General features: G+C 27.0%; 1 protein-coding gene across 1 annotated transcript in view; it reads left to right on the top strand.

The window, feature by feature from the left end:
* LOC108687919 (glucosylceramidase-like) overlaps positions 1–8,424 on the top strand; it is a 36,163-nt gene extending 27,739 nt beyond the window's left edge. The window contains exons 3-10 of the mRNA XM_018193962.1: positions 2,764–2,985; positions 3,256–3,394; positions 3,525–3,678; positions 4,988–5,148; positions 5,336–5,745; positions 7,687–7,915; positions 8,084–8,197; positions 8,325–8,424. Of these exons, the coding sequence (XP_018049451.1) occupies positions 2,764–2,985; positions 3,256–3,394; positions 3,525–3,678; positions 4,988–5,148; positions 5,336–5,745; positions 7,687–7,915; positions 8,084–8,197; positions 8,325–8,424 (1,529 nt within the window). The remainder of the gene's footprint in view (positions 1–2,763; positions 2,986–3,255; positions 3,395–3,524; positions 3,679–4,987; positions 5,149–5,335; positions 5,746–7,686; positions 7,916–8,083; positions 8,198–8,324) is intronic.
* Positions 8,425–15,534: the final 7,110 nt, after the last annotated feature.

Here is a 15,534-nt window from a genome sequence, read left to right as displayed (position 1 = left end):
TCTCTCTCTCTCTCTCTCTCTCTCTCTCTCTCTCTCTCTCTCTCTCTCTCTCTCTCTAATAATTAATATAATGTCTTTGAAATATGAGGAAGTAAAATCAAGAATTTTACACACCTGGTCAAAAAATAATAAAACATTTTAAACTTTGATAGCAAGGGAGGTAAATACATCGCGATAAACAAATAAAATAACGAAATTCCTGATTCTAAAATTTAAAATAGTACAAATTAATAGACTCTCGATATTAAAAATAACAATACAAGTAATGTGAATGAGAATAATTCTTATTGCTTATATTGTCATTGCTTATATCTAAAAAATTAATTTTTATTGGAAAATTGAATCAAAAAGTTTTTGCATGACAAGCAATTTGTCACAGTGTAGTGAAAAAAAAATATACTTCTTTATAATGACACAAACACTATTTATGTATAAAGAATCGTCTTATCCATAATTATTCATCTTATTTTTTTCAAGAAAATTCTAAGATCCTCTATTCATCCAATTTAATTTAGCAACGTTTACATTACTCTAAACTTGTTAAACAGATTGATTTTCAACGAACAATGTCTAACTTGTTAACAAGATGTCTTTCTATACTCATGAATTACATCTTAGATCGATATTAGCTATGTGTTAAACAGACACTTTAAAAGAAAAGAAAAATTACAGAAAATAACATTTTGGAAATTTATAAGATAGTAAAAATGTAAGAAAGTTTACAATGTAAAAATTAATGAGTGGCATTAAATTAAAAATTTGATTATTTTCCAGGAAACATTTAATAAAAATCTAAGAATGTATTTTTTGTAAAATGAGAGTAAGTAATACGTAAATCTTAAATCAATTTTAGAAACTTATTCTATTTAATTTTTTAAGTTACTGATTACCAAAAGCTGTGCAAACTTCTGGTAGAAGCCTTAATAATATAATTTTTCGATTTATTAATGTTAAATAAGATTGTCAAATGTTATTTTCATTGTCATCATTTCATTATCATTAAATAAAATTTTATAATTTTTCAAAGATTTTTTTAGTTAAGAAAAATAAAATTTTTTAATATAAAAATAAACAGATAAAACAAAAACAATTAAATTATTGAAAAATATAAGATTTTTAAATTAAATTTTTAAAAGTTTTGATTTTATGCATATATTACAAATATTTTATATGAATTATATTTTATAAACATTATTTTCATAGTTATAATTTACATCATAGAATACTGTCGCAAATATAAACTAACATAATGAATGAATTTCATTTTATGTTTATCATTATCAGATCCGCAATAAAATTACACTTATCAGAATTAGCTATCAAAATTTATATAAGGTGCTGATATAAGACAGATAAAAAAAGAGAGAAAAAAGAAATAATAATAAGAAACTATATATTATAAAAGTAGTAGAAATTAAACGTAGATGTAAAAACAAAAGTAGAAGTAAAAATAAAAAGATCTGAAAGCAAAAAAAATGAATAAGAAAGAAATCCTAAAAAGAGAGTCCGATTATAGCTAAATATAGAATAAAATAATTTCAACCAAATGTTCAGATAACTAAACATAATTTTATTTTTATAAACATTTAGTAAATATTATCAAACGATATTACCAACGATAATACTTATTAAATATTAAAAAAATGAAATTATATTATCCGGATATTTGATTGAAATTATTTCATTCAAGATTTAGTGGCTATAATTAGACTCTTTTTTTCATTATATAAAGTCTCGAAATTAACTATATCATATATAAATGTGAAAATTATAATAATTGATAATTTGATACCAGAGATCTTACTATGTCTTCCGATAATTTATTTGAATTTTTGCATTTTATTATCTTAACTTCACTGCAACATGAAAAAACTGACTTGTTAATGTATTCTTATTTAATGTAAATGATATTAAATTTTATTTTCTCCTGAAATATTTTCTTTACGTCATTTTTTTAATCTTATTTTAAAAATAATAAGTAGAAGTTTTCTTTCATATCATTATATTTTATTAATTTGTAAACCCTTGAACATTTGGTCTCAAGGAAAGATTATAGACACAAAAGATTTCGTTATAAAAATGATATTTTATATATATATATATATATATATCAAGCTACATATTAAAATATATTTTGATTTTTACTTCTAATTTCTCGCGATAATTAGGTGATGCTCAATTACGTCGTACATATTTAAGAGTAGTCAATATAGTCATATATATTCAATATAGTCAGAATAAAATAAGTTGAAAATTTCTTTACATAGTTTTATCTATATTGCAATTTCCTATATTTATATTTCAATGAATATTTTTATTGTATATTTTAATAATTTACAATAATTTTCTTTTATATTATACTGTCATAATACTTTTTATAACCTTTTAATAATTATTATTAATTGTTCATATCAAGAAAATATCATTGTAATTAAACATAGTTTTATATATTTTATTCGGGATTTATTATATTTTCACCATTTTTTTTACAAAAATGTGAATACCTTTATTTTTCGAAACTAAAAATATTATATGAGATATGCAAAAAACATGTGACAAAATTTTCCATTTTATTTAATAATTTTAGAATGTATTGATATCTGTATAGATATTATATGTATATGTATTGGCGTAGATTCATCCGTTTAATTTTCATAGAAGCTCTATTAAAATAATAGAATGCAGAGAAATGTGAAAATGCGTACATAATATAATAGTAATGAAGCAATTAATTAAGTATATTTTTTGATGGACTCTTTTTAGTTGAGTCAACAAATGGCTGCAAAATCAAACGTCGATCAGAGTTTGGAGACGGAAGCGGAGATGATGGATATTATTGCGTTTGCGATATGACGTACTGCGATGAAGCTCCGAACGTGAGCAAGACAACCAATTACTCTAAATATTTCCTAATAACATCTAGCAAAAGTGGTTTTCTCTTTCACGTATCAAACGGTATATACAAAAAGTCTAAAACGATTGACAGTAAGTACCGAAGTTATTTTCTTGAAACATCAAAGTCATTAAGACCGGTATACATACTTGATTTTTAAGAGTGTCTTAAGTACAGTCTTAAGATGTCACAAACTAATCAAAGAACCTATTAACATTTTAAGATATTATTTAAGATGATCTTATAATAAGAACAAACTATGAATACCGGCCTAAAAGACTATCCGAGTAGGTTTAGAGCAGCCTAGTGTCATCCAATCATTTGTGTCCACAATTATATCCCAAATGCCTTGTAATATATAGAATCAGCTCCATTGGGAAAGATCACTATAAATCGAAAAGATGTATACCAAGAAATCTATGGATTTGGTGGAGCTGTAACTGATTCAGCGGCTATGAACATTCATAACCTAACGCTCGAGGTGTCCGAGAAGTTGTTGAGGTATGATGAATTATGAAAATCGTTTAATTTCAAAAGAATTTTGCTAATTCATTCAACACAGTTAACATATCTAGAAAATTCGCAGTGACTTCTCTTAAAAATTAATTTCACATTCAATTTCAAATTCTAGAAGCTACTTTGGTCCGCATGGTATCAATTACAATTTCATTAGAACGCCAATGGGTGGCTGTGATTTCTCAACGAGACCTTATACTTACGCAATGGTAGAAAACGATACTTCGCTTCATCACTTCGAATTGCAAGTAGAGGATAATCTTTTCAAGGTTTAATTATTTATTGATTAATTTCAACTATTTATATATCTGACTTATATATCTTATATATCTGACAAATAGTTCATTTTTTTCGCATATCGATAGACAAATTAAGAAAATGTTTGTGTTTCTAAAATTAAGAATGTGTTATATCAAAAAATCAAAAATATACAAATTTCAAATTGTTCTGCAAATTTTGTCGGAGTATCTGTGTAAAATTTGAGCTCAATTCTCTTATTAATTTAAAAGTTTTTGTATTTAATTTTTTTGTTTGTCCTTTACGTAAAATTGTTTTTATGATACTTATTTAAAAATTCGAGATTTTTAAATTATTTAAGCAACAAGTTAATGCGCGCGCGGGCACGTGTGTGTGTGTGTGTGTGTGTGTGTGTGTGTGTGTGTATGTGTGTGTGTGGTTGTAGAGCTGTCCTTAGTCAAACCGCCAAAAATAAATTTAGGACTTGAAAACAAACAAAATTTTTCTCTGTAATTTATTTCAAACATATTGTTTAAGAAATATTGACTTTTTAAATTACAATTTTATAATAGGTATGAATAATGTCGAAATAACTTAAATTATCTCCATAATACTTTACAATAATCAAAATGTGATTATTGAATATTCTGTTTAAAATAATAGCTTTCAGCGTTGAAAAGAGTATTGCATCTATTAATAATAAGAGAACGATCGACTGGCTGACTAATATTGTGCATAATTTTTTTGCATACTTGTATCCCTCGTGATTAAAAGTCAATAACAGATGCTTCATATGCTTTTTGCTTCAGAGCAAACAAAATTAAGATATTTCGACATTATTTATTATCTCTTAAATAAAACATTTGCAAGCAAATTTCCAAAGAAAAATTTTATTTGTTTTCAGATTCCTATAATTTAAGTTTGATGGTTTAAACCGAGAATAGTCTGCATACTAAAAAAAAAACAATAATAAAACAATAATAAATATCTATGTAAAAGTTTATTTGGATTCATGAACTTTACTCGTTTAAAAGTTAAAAGACTTATAATGGTTTTATTGACCTAAAACTGCAGCAAATAATAAAACTGCAATTATTATAACTCAAATTATTTGTTTTATCTTTTTATAATTTAAAGGCGCATTTCGAACTAAAAGTATCATAATTTTTTAAATGATATTATCTGATATTAATTTTTTCTGACTAATTGTTTACCTGATACTATTAAAAATAGCCAAAACGTTGATTCCTTAAGTGAATGATATAATTATCAATTACACAATATATACACAATGTATACACATTTTATTAAATTGTTAATAGAAATCTTAATTGTCAATAGATACCGATAATAAAACGAGCTCAAAAAATAAAAAAAGGGAAAATTAAATTGTTGACTGCACCATGGAGCGCCAGTCTTTGGATGAAAACTAAGAACTCTTGGACGCTTGATGGTAAATTACGTCCAGAATATCGACAACTATGGGCAGATTATTTCGTAAAGTAATTACCATTAAAATATTTTTATTAAGTTATATTCACCTTATTCTCTTTCATAATAATTAATCAAAATATTCTAATTTACTACACTGCACGATTCATTTTCATGTACTATGAAACAATGTTACAGTTACATAAAATTTCCCGAGATATTTGAAACGTATTATTATAAATCATTTTACTTTTATAGATTTTTTGAGGCTTATCGTCATAATGGTTTAGAATTCTGGGCTACAACGCCTCAGAATGAGCCAGAAAATTACAAGTATATTTCGCTAACTAATAATAATACGCTTATCAACGCAATGGCATGGACAGCCGAGGAAGAACGTGACTGGATTATCGATAACTTGGCGCCAACCTTAAAGAAAAATAATTTCGGACATATCAAAATCTTCATAATGGATGATACCAGACTATCGTTGCCTGATTGGCCAAAAATAGTATTTAAAGATAAAAGAGCAAAAGATATTGTTTCTGGAACTGCGGTCCATTTTTATTTTGATCATTTTATCAGTCCGAGTGTCTTGGATGAAATAAAAGAGCTGTTTCCAGAACACTCAATATTATACACGGAAGGTTGCGCTGGAGTTTTCGAAGGTTGGTAAAGATTTGTGTTTTCAATTTATATTAACTTTTTTTTCTTCTCTGATGAAACTAGTAGTTTCGACAACAAAACTAAATACAAAATTTCTCTACTATTTATATTTTTTGTTTTATATTTTTTAATTGTTTTATATTTTTTTATTATAACACAAGATGTCTCAAGATAAATTAAAATTAAACTAAACTAATTAAAATTAAACTATCATTTTTATAATACACGCACGTAGAAAATAGGAAAACTAAAGTATTTTTTAACAGAAGACTTTATCAATTTTACATGTAAAGTAAAACCAATCGAACATACTTGTGTTCATTTAATAAATTTATAAAAATATTGCTAATCGTAATAATATATATATATATATATATTTCAGAAATTTAACATCTCTCTCGATAAAAGAAATATTAAATAAAGTTCTTTTAAAACAATGTCATTAAGATTAATGATATTTAGTATTTATATTACAAACATTTAATTAAACATTTAATTAATGATACAAATATGTTCGATTGTTTTTTCTTTACATGTAAATAAAATCTCCTCTATTAAAAAATATTTTATTTTTTTATTTCTATATGCATTTAAAAATGACAGCTGATTAATTTCAATAACTTCTCATGAGGGACACTCTATATATTAAAAATATTTTTCTTCATAATCCTTTACTACCTTTTATAACAATTTTTTATAAAAATTTTTGCTAAGTTTTATTCTATAATATCAAAACAAAAAAGAATTTTGCATGTTTATGCATTTATTATGGATTTATTTTTTTTCCATTTAAAAAACAAAATTAACAAACAAAAGCCTTGTAAAAGTGAATACAACTTTAAACAACTACTCGAAGATCATTTTATTTTTACATTTTTTTTAACATGTTTTTCTACGTAGAAACCGAAAATTATCATTATAACCCGATAAAAAATTGGATAAAAAATGGATAAAAAATGTTCATGCACAAATATATACAAATATATATATATAAACATACATAACATATAAACATTTAAAACATATATAATTATATACTACTCATCAAAAAATAGGAAACACTTTTGAACACGCTCTAAATTGCGCAATATCTAGGATACATAATTCGATAAAAAATCATTACAGACAATCAAAAAATCATTTGAAAACTTGAAATCTGTACTTTTGAAATCGATAATTGATATATCAATGGATATCTGAAAATTTTGTACAAACTTACAAAGATTTATAGCTTGAAGTATAAAAATCATAAAAATGCGGTATAACAGTCAAAAGAGTGAATCTTGAATCTTTAATTTGCTTTTTTATTGAGCATTGTATGAATTTTTTTCACCAAGTTATTGAAGCAAAGATGATCATTTTTGCTTCAATGTTGAATAACTTGATGAAAAAAATGTTGAATAATTCGAAAAGTTGATAAAAAATCAAATTGAAGGTAAAGATTCTCTCTTTTGACTGTTGTAAACCGCATTTTTATTTCACGCTAGAGACTTTCCTAAAATTTGTATAATACAAAATTTTCAGATTTGACGAATATTCATTTGTGTCTATATAGCTTCGTAAAGGATCAGTCAAATTGAATCAATTATATTCAATTTCGATTTCAAAAGGTGATGATTTTAAGCTTTCAAATGTTTTTTTGATTGTTCGTCTGCAATGATTTTTCACCGAGTTACGGTGTTCTCAATGCTTGCTCAATTTTAATCACATAATATATTCCATACAAAATATAAACCATTGCATCAATAGTATATGTTGTGTATGTTTTGAATAATTTTAATTGAATACACTGTGTAACCTCAATATTTTATACAATTTGAAAATTTTTGTTAATCCTATCTCAATTAAACATCGCTTTACTCTAATGATTTTTACAAAATACAAATAAGGGCTAAATTACAGTTTATGCATGCCTTTAGTGAATAATATATAATTATTCACAGACCAAAAAGTGATACTGGGATCATGGAAACGTGCCGAATTGTACGCAGCGAATATTATTGAAAACATGTCGCATTGGGTGTCCACTTGGATCGATTGGAACATTGCTTTAGATACGAATGGTGGACCTAATTGGATCCAAAATTTTGTTGATTCTCCAATAATAGTCAATAGCACTGCCAACGAATTCTATAAGCAACCGATGTTCTATGCAATTGGACATTTTTCAAAGTCCGTACACTATACCTTTGTATCTCAATTGATACTTATAGCATTACATAAAACCTAACTTGTAAAAACTTGTAAAAACGGAATAATTTGTAAAATAGTCACATTTAATATCTGTCTATTGTGTTTTACCAATATTTCTATTACTAACTAAGCGTTTTTCTTAAATAGGTATGTCCCACCTGGCAGTAAGAGAATTGGCATAAAATCGAAGAATATCGCGAATATGCGAAAGGTTGCATTTTCCACGTCTGATGGCGGTATCGTATTGGTGATCTTAAATCTGTGAGTTTGCATTGCATAATATTCCTTGCATAATATTTTAATAAAATATATAAATATATGAATTAGGAACTGCACATTATCTTATTACAATAAAAATCTTATATACTTCTATTTTTATTTTTTTCAGGAACGAAGAGGACAAAGAAATTTTGATCCAGGATCCAGAGAAAGGAACAACAAAGCTAAAAATCCTTGCAAAATCCTTAAATACCATGAAATATTGGTGATTTAATTGAAATATAAATCCGCTGTATAATATATCGATATATATATATATATATATATAATGATGTGAACACTTAAATCATTTTACAGAGTTCTTTGCAGATTTTAAGATCTATCTATTTAAATTTGAAGGAGAATATTATTATTAATATTTCAGAATGATTGTATTGAAACGTAATTGGCACAGTTATATGTTCTGAGATAAAATATATATGTATTATATATATTGAGTATACAGGATGTCCTGAATTTAAATGACCAAACTTCGGAAGCGCATAAGGGATCAATAAAAATAAATCTTTCAGAAATATACTCGTTTTTGCTTCGTTTTGGAGAAAATCGCAAAAAAATAGCTTTCATTTTTATACTTATTTATTACTTATTCATTCACACTTATTTATTGACATTGTCGTTTGCTTAATGCAGATTTCAAAATGTTGGCTTCTTACAACAATGACACATTGCATCTTGCACAGATAGTTCGTGTTGCAGTCAAACACTCGATTTGGTCAACGTAATGACTCATTAATCTCGCACTCTTCTGTCTGGAAATTGGTGTGCATGCATGCAATACTCTCGCACTATCTTCAAAGCATTATTGTTAAAGTCGTACAGAAAATAATAATATTCCGCTTTAAAAATAATAATATTTCGTACATTGAAAAAAAATATAATCAATTTTAATAAATATTTAGTTGAATAGTGCCAATTAAATATTTATTAAATATAAAGATATATATTTATTTGATATCGGAAATATTAATTTGATTTATTAGGAGTACAATTAATTCGGTGCATTTTTTGCGCATTTATTTCAAAACAAAATGAATGAACAGATCAATTAAAGTCCATCGCTGTCTATTACTTTTTCCCATCTCTCAGGCAATTTTCAAATTCCATCTCGAAAAAATGACTCGTCTTTGGAGGCGATCCAATTTTGGAGCCAATTTTCGATTTTTGCGAAAGAAGTGAAGCGGTGACTTGCTGCATCCTTCGGAACAACCAATAATCAGAAGAAGCAATGTCCAAAGAATACGGCGGATATGGTAAAACATCCCATTTGAGCGTTTCCAAATATTTTTTTACGAATTTAGCGACATGAGCGTTGTCATGAAGAAGAATAACTTTATCATTAACTTTATCTTTGCTCGTATTCTGGCCATTTTTCTCGCAATGCACGGCTCAAACGAATCAATTGTAGCCGATACCGATCGCCCGTAATAGAATCGTCAAGTTTCAGTAGCTTATAGTAAACAAGACCCTTTTGGTCCCAGATACAGAGCATGATCTTCGAACCATGAATGTTCGGCCGTGATGTTGATGTTGAGGTCGATGGCAACGATTGATCGGTAACCTTAGCGTAGTATTTTTTCTTCTTGGGGTTGTCGTAGAATATTCACTTCTCATCTCCAGTCACAATCCGATGCAAAAAAAACCTTTTCTCTGGTGTCTTTGAATCAGCTGTTCGCAAGTGAAAAATCGCCTTTCAACATCTCTCGGTTTCAGTTTATAAGGCATCCAATTTCCTTGTTTTTAATCATTCCCATGGCTCTCAATCGTACAGAAACGGCTTGTTGAGTTACTCCCAATGATTCTGCAAGCTCCTCTTGCGTTTGACTCTGATCTTCTTCGAGTAATGCCTCTAATTCTTTGTCTTCGAATTTTGTTGGCTATCCAGAGCGAGGCTTGTCTTCAATGCTGAAATCTCCATCCTTGAAACGTCGAAACCATTCCCTACATGATTTATCAGTTGGAGCAGTGTCACCATAAACTTCGACAAGCATTCGATGGGCTTCAGCCGCACTTTTTCTTCCAATTAAAGCAGAAAATCAAAACCTCCCGCAAATGCTGCTTGATTAACATAAAATTCGATATTTCAAACATAGTAAAAATCAAGGTTTTTGTATGAAACTCAAAGATATAAACTGAATATTATTAGTAGATGTTTAACCTCTCTGAAACCGCCAAAAACAGCTGTCACTATTTTTTTTTATTGAACTAAAATATTTATTTACTTACAGTAAATAAAATGTTTAGTTGGCATTGGATTAAAAATTTATTAAAATTGACTATACTTTTTTCTTGTTTCAATGTAAAATTATGTTTCTGCGATTTTCTTCAAAACGAAGCAAAAGCGAGTATATATCTCTGAAGAACTTTTTTCTTGGTTATTGATTCCCTACACTCTCTCCTGAAGTTTGGCCATTTAAATTCAGGATACTCTGTATATATAATACATATATGTATATATATTAATTTAACCTCTAACTTTGATCGAAAGTTAGCAATCTTCATATTTAGGTGTCATGAATCATTTTAGTCTTTTAATCCTCTATTACACACAATGGGTCATTCGTATTTTGTGCATTTCCTTTTTTTTAATACTGAAAGCACCTAGATAAATAATAATGATATGTATGATCTTTTCTTTTTTCTAATAACCTTAATAATCTTACAAATACTTTCTAGAAATATAATTTTTAAAAGGCAAGGTCTATTTTTCAAATCTTACAGCTTTTTTAAGGAAGGAAAATCAAGGCTCATTGAGCATAAGAGCAAATTGACATTGCGTTCCGTTTATGTATTTATGATAAAGGAAACAATGGAAAAGTTATTGCAAAACATTTCTTTTACAACATAGATACTTCTCTTTAAGTTTCATTTAAATCAAATAAGTATCACAATAGAAAAAGAAAAAAGTCCGATTCAAAAGCAGATAAATTTTTGAGCATTTCATAATTTCGTATTAATGTCCTGTTTTAGTTTAAATAACAGTGATTACATTATTAATAATATTACATCATTCTAAATGCTTGTAGTTTCCTCATCATAAAATCAATTTTATTTTTTCTCTTAGTTTTTTTCATAATACGATTTTAAATTAAAAATTGGGGTGCAACGCCACACCTGTCTGTAATACAAACCATAAGCTAACTTAATTCTTTATAATGTTGCTTTATAGTGTCAAATAGCTCTGCTGGAGGTAATTGTGCATATATGGAAAGCTCTTGAAAAACTATCGCATTACATTTGCAGAACAGCATAAAGTAAATATGCATATAATTCAATAAAAAATGTTTTATAACGAAAAGATTCTAGAAAATCTTATATATCATTCACTTGTAGATACTTCATACAGATAATTCCTGTAAAAGAAAAAGAATAGAATACGTAGCATTACTATCTACTGTGAGTTTTTTGCTCATTTTGTCAGACGCTCATTTTTGCTTATCTTACGAAAAAATTAATTATTGCAAAATTGCAAACAGTATTATAAAAACTGCTATTATAAATACTATCTACTAATAGAAGACACTTTTTAGTTCATTTTTATTCATTTTTAAAGTTTTATTTTTACCTTTTATTTAAGAAATATTGTCTAAAAACAAAATGTATGTCGGTATCGGCGACTTTCCTCTATAATAACGAGATAAAGTTTTTATTTGTGAATATATACAAGGTGTCTCGTAAAGATCATAATGACATTATAAAGATAGCAAATCATATCGTCTTTTGCACGTTCAGATGTTACAACATAAAATGTTAAAAGCGAAAGTATTGTCGCCTCTTGTTAATATCGATATAAAGATAACGTAAGATAAAAATGCAAAGATAAAATTATAAATATTTCCAATTATTGATATTTATTATTAAAACAAATTTTTTTTCCTACATTTAGATATTCCTTACATTTTACAATTCCTTACATTTTAGTCTCAAAATGATTTCAGAAATCTCTCCGTAAGTATTATTACGATCTTTATGGGACAGCTTGTATATATAGTCACTGTGGTCATAGCCATCTAATTTTAGTATTAATTCTAATATTAGTTGATTGATTAGATCAAGTTTTACAGCAAGCATAAGAATTACAATATGACAAATAGTACAACGTCACTCGCTTCCGTCTTGTTAAAATATCCGTAAATACTTAATAATTTTTGTATACTTAAAATGATGAAAATTAACAGACACAACAACAAACGATTCATCAGTAAAAAACTGGAGAATCGTGTATATAACAGCTAGAGTTAAATTCATTATTGTTATAATATATCGTTAAAATACATATAATATATATCTTGCTAAAGTAGATATTTAAACGAGTTTACTTAATCTAGCTTAAGGCGAATGATAAGAAGAATCATTAACTCGTGAAATACTGCCAAACTTCCTTGCCTATTCTTGAGGCACAATCCTGCTGATAGTATAAATATGTAACGATCCTGCAACTTGTCCTCCCTTTAAATAGAATTTCTACTCGAATTGTAACTTCCTCAACTGCATCTTATTTGCATCCGATTACGCGTTGTTAGTTCGTCGGTTCTCGCAATTACTCTAAACTTTTGCATAACTCGGGTCACTCTCTATTAAAACTCTCACTAAGAATTCTTACCTCCTGGGCAAGAATTCACTAGATTTGATGAGCACCCCCACAGAAACGGGCTTGCTCAAACGCTTTCTCAATCTCGTTGAATGTTTAAAATATCTTCCGCGTTTAATCTGCTAGGCTGACTACATATATGTATAACTTCAATATATAATAAAGAAATGATTTAAGCTTAAAAATATGAAAAAATTTGATAAAAGCTCTAATTATTTTTACATGTTCTTCTAACGAATGTCATTCCAACAGAATTACTCTTCATGAATCAATACTGTATGTAATTTAATTATTATAATTTTAAATGTCAAGAATAAAAAACTGAATAAATATAATAATATTGGCTCTTTGAACTACGTCAAAAGTAACAAACAATGAAGATGATTGAATAATAGTCAAATATTTTTTGATTTGTTTATTTGTAATTTGAATGATAAAAAATATTTGTAACAATCCTGCGATTTGGCTCTTTATTGTTTATTAAAAGAATTGAATGCGTTATAAAAACTACACTCAATCTGCTTAAATAAAATATTATTTATATAATTGTCAATAATTGTAAATAAATAAAAAATATAACTTGATGCATAATCAATCTTTAATGTAAAATAATAGAAAGAAAAAAATGTTATATGATGTATTTTATTTGAACCATTAAAAATAACCAAAAATCGAAATATTTAATATTTGCTTGTTCTTTTCGTTGTTTTTCCTCATAACAGTAACATAATAATATCATAAATATTAACACATTCACAATTTTGTTCTCTCTTGTCTTTTCCTTTTTATTGTCTTTATGTATATAAATTTTCATTTGTATAATTCTTATTAATCAACGGGAATTCCCGTTAATAATTTTTTTTTCATCCCTATTCTGATGATTTGCACAATCTCATCAAAGCCAATCCGATAACAACGCCGGTACGAAGAGAGAGATATTTTTATCGGATGCGTCAGCGAGTCTCAGAAAATGAACATGCATGGATTTAGGGCGGAGGACATGCGCGAAAAGGGAACGCCAAATTTCTCTCGGCCAGTGAAATAAAGCCCGGATCGAGACTGCTTATCGGATATACGCGAAAGACACTCGCGTCGCTTCCGCGTGCGCACATTATATGGGTTACTGGTCCAAGGTCTGCCTGAACTATGCCCCGGGTTATCGCGCCAACTCGTGTGCAGGTAACGCTGCTGCAGGCACTTCCTCTCTGTAACCCATATATTCTATTCTGTTATTTTGCCCATATTTGCGGGTCAGATTCCAACGGGAAAATGTTATTTCCGAAGCCCCTCGAAAACTAGTCAAAATTGCCTAATATGTCACTTATGTGTGTATCACTTTTAACATTTTGTACATAAAACTACTTAACATTGAATTTCTCGACACTTTATGAAAAAAACAAAGTTGTTTTTGGATAATAAATTATCCTGTACATTATTCTGTATATGTAATTATATTAACATTACTGTTTTTTTTATAATTATTTTATATAATATAAATATTTTCAAAAAATATTTATTTTCAAAGTCAAGAATTTTAAAGATTATTATTGTATAATTTAAAATTTTAAGAATTAATATAATTAAAAATAATTGATTTTGCATTATAAATAAAATTATCTATTTAATGTAATCAAATCAATTTTTTAATTCTGAAATGCTTTAGAAATATTGTGAAAAAAGATGTACTGCTATCTCATTTGTAAATAAGATTGGGTAAACTTCTTCGATTTTCAACGAAGCAAAGCTACGATACATTCATACTATTGAATACGATCTATTTTTGCCTTCTTCAATGCTTTATAAATATCCTTCAATTATTCCTTATATAATAGATTATATATCAATAATAGTAGTCTAAAATTTTTATGATTTTCCTAAACGATCCTTCTCTTCTTAACTAATTTAAAATCTATAAATACTAATCTAATGCTATATTATTCTAATGCAAACATAAAATAAAGCGTTGGTTTCGAATAATAAAAAATATACACGCAGAGAGATATATTTCTCTTTCAAAACGCTTTGTGTCTCTCACATCATTATGTGTTATTCATGTTGTTCCCGAGAAGCCATTTTATATAGCAAAAATAAAACCCAAATGGAAGCAAATAAAACAGGAAATATTCAAAGAGAGATACATAAATAGACAGAGAGAAAATAAAATTACTGTAATTTTTTGCCATGTAAAAATAAATGTACTATAGTACATCATTCCCTTACTTAAAAAATGACACAACTCAAAAACTAAGTTTCTCAAAAAATTTTTCAACTTAATAGAAGATTATTTCTATCTATTAATCAAATAAAATATCGGCAAAATAAATATTCTTAACATAATCAAATGTCATTTTTTTGTTATTTTTCGTTTTATAACTCTTAAAAAAAGCTCTTTTTTTTAGTTATAATGATTTTGACAATTTTTTGTGAAGTCAGTTTATTTTTTATGACTACTAATGTTTATCTAACTCATTCACGGTAATAATTAAAAATTAATTTTTTTATTTGTGTATCACTTTTGAACTAAAGTGTTATATTTATATAGCAGAATACTAGTAAATTCTATGAGACATGTAAATACTGACGCACGTTGTTTGAACTAGTTAAATAAATTTAAGATAAAAGAAAACATAAAGCAACAGCAACATTAAGATAAAGAGAAAAAAAAAAGAAAAAAGAAAAGCGCAAAAGAATATAGAAAAACTTCGAAATGAAATTATAAATACAATAT

This window comes from Atta colombica, unplaced genomic scaffold, assembly GCF_001594045.1.
Source record: "Atta colombica isolate Treedump-2 unplaced genomic scaffold, Acol1.0 scaffold220, whole genome shotgun sequence".
NCBI classification, from domain to species: domain Eukaryota; kingdom Metazoa; phylum Arthropoda; class Insecta; order Hymenoptera; family Formicidae; genus Atta; species Atta colombica.
The sequence above is the reverse complement of the archived record's forward strand: the minus strand, read 5'-3'. Positions and strand labels throughout refer to the sequence as shown.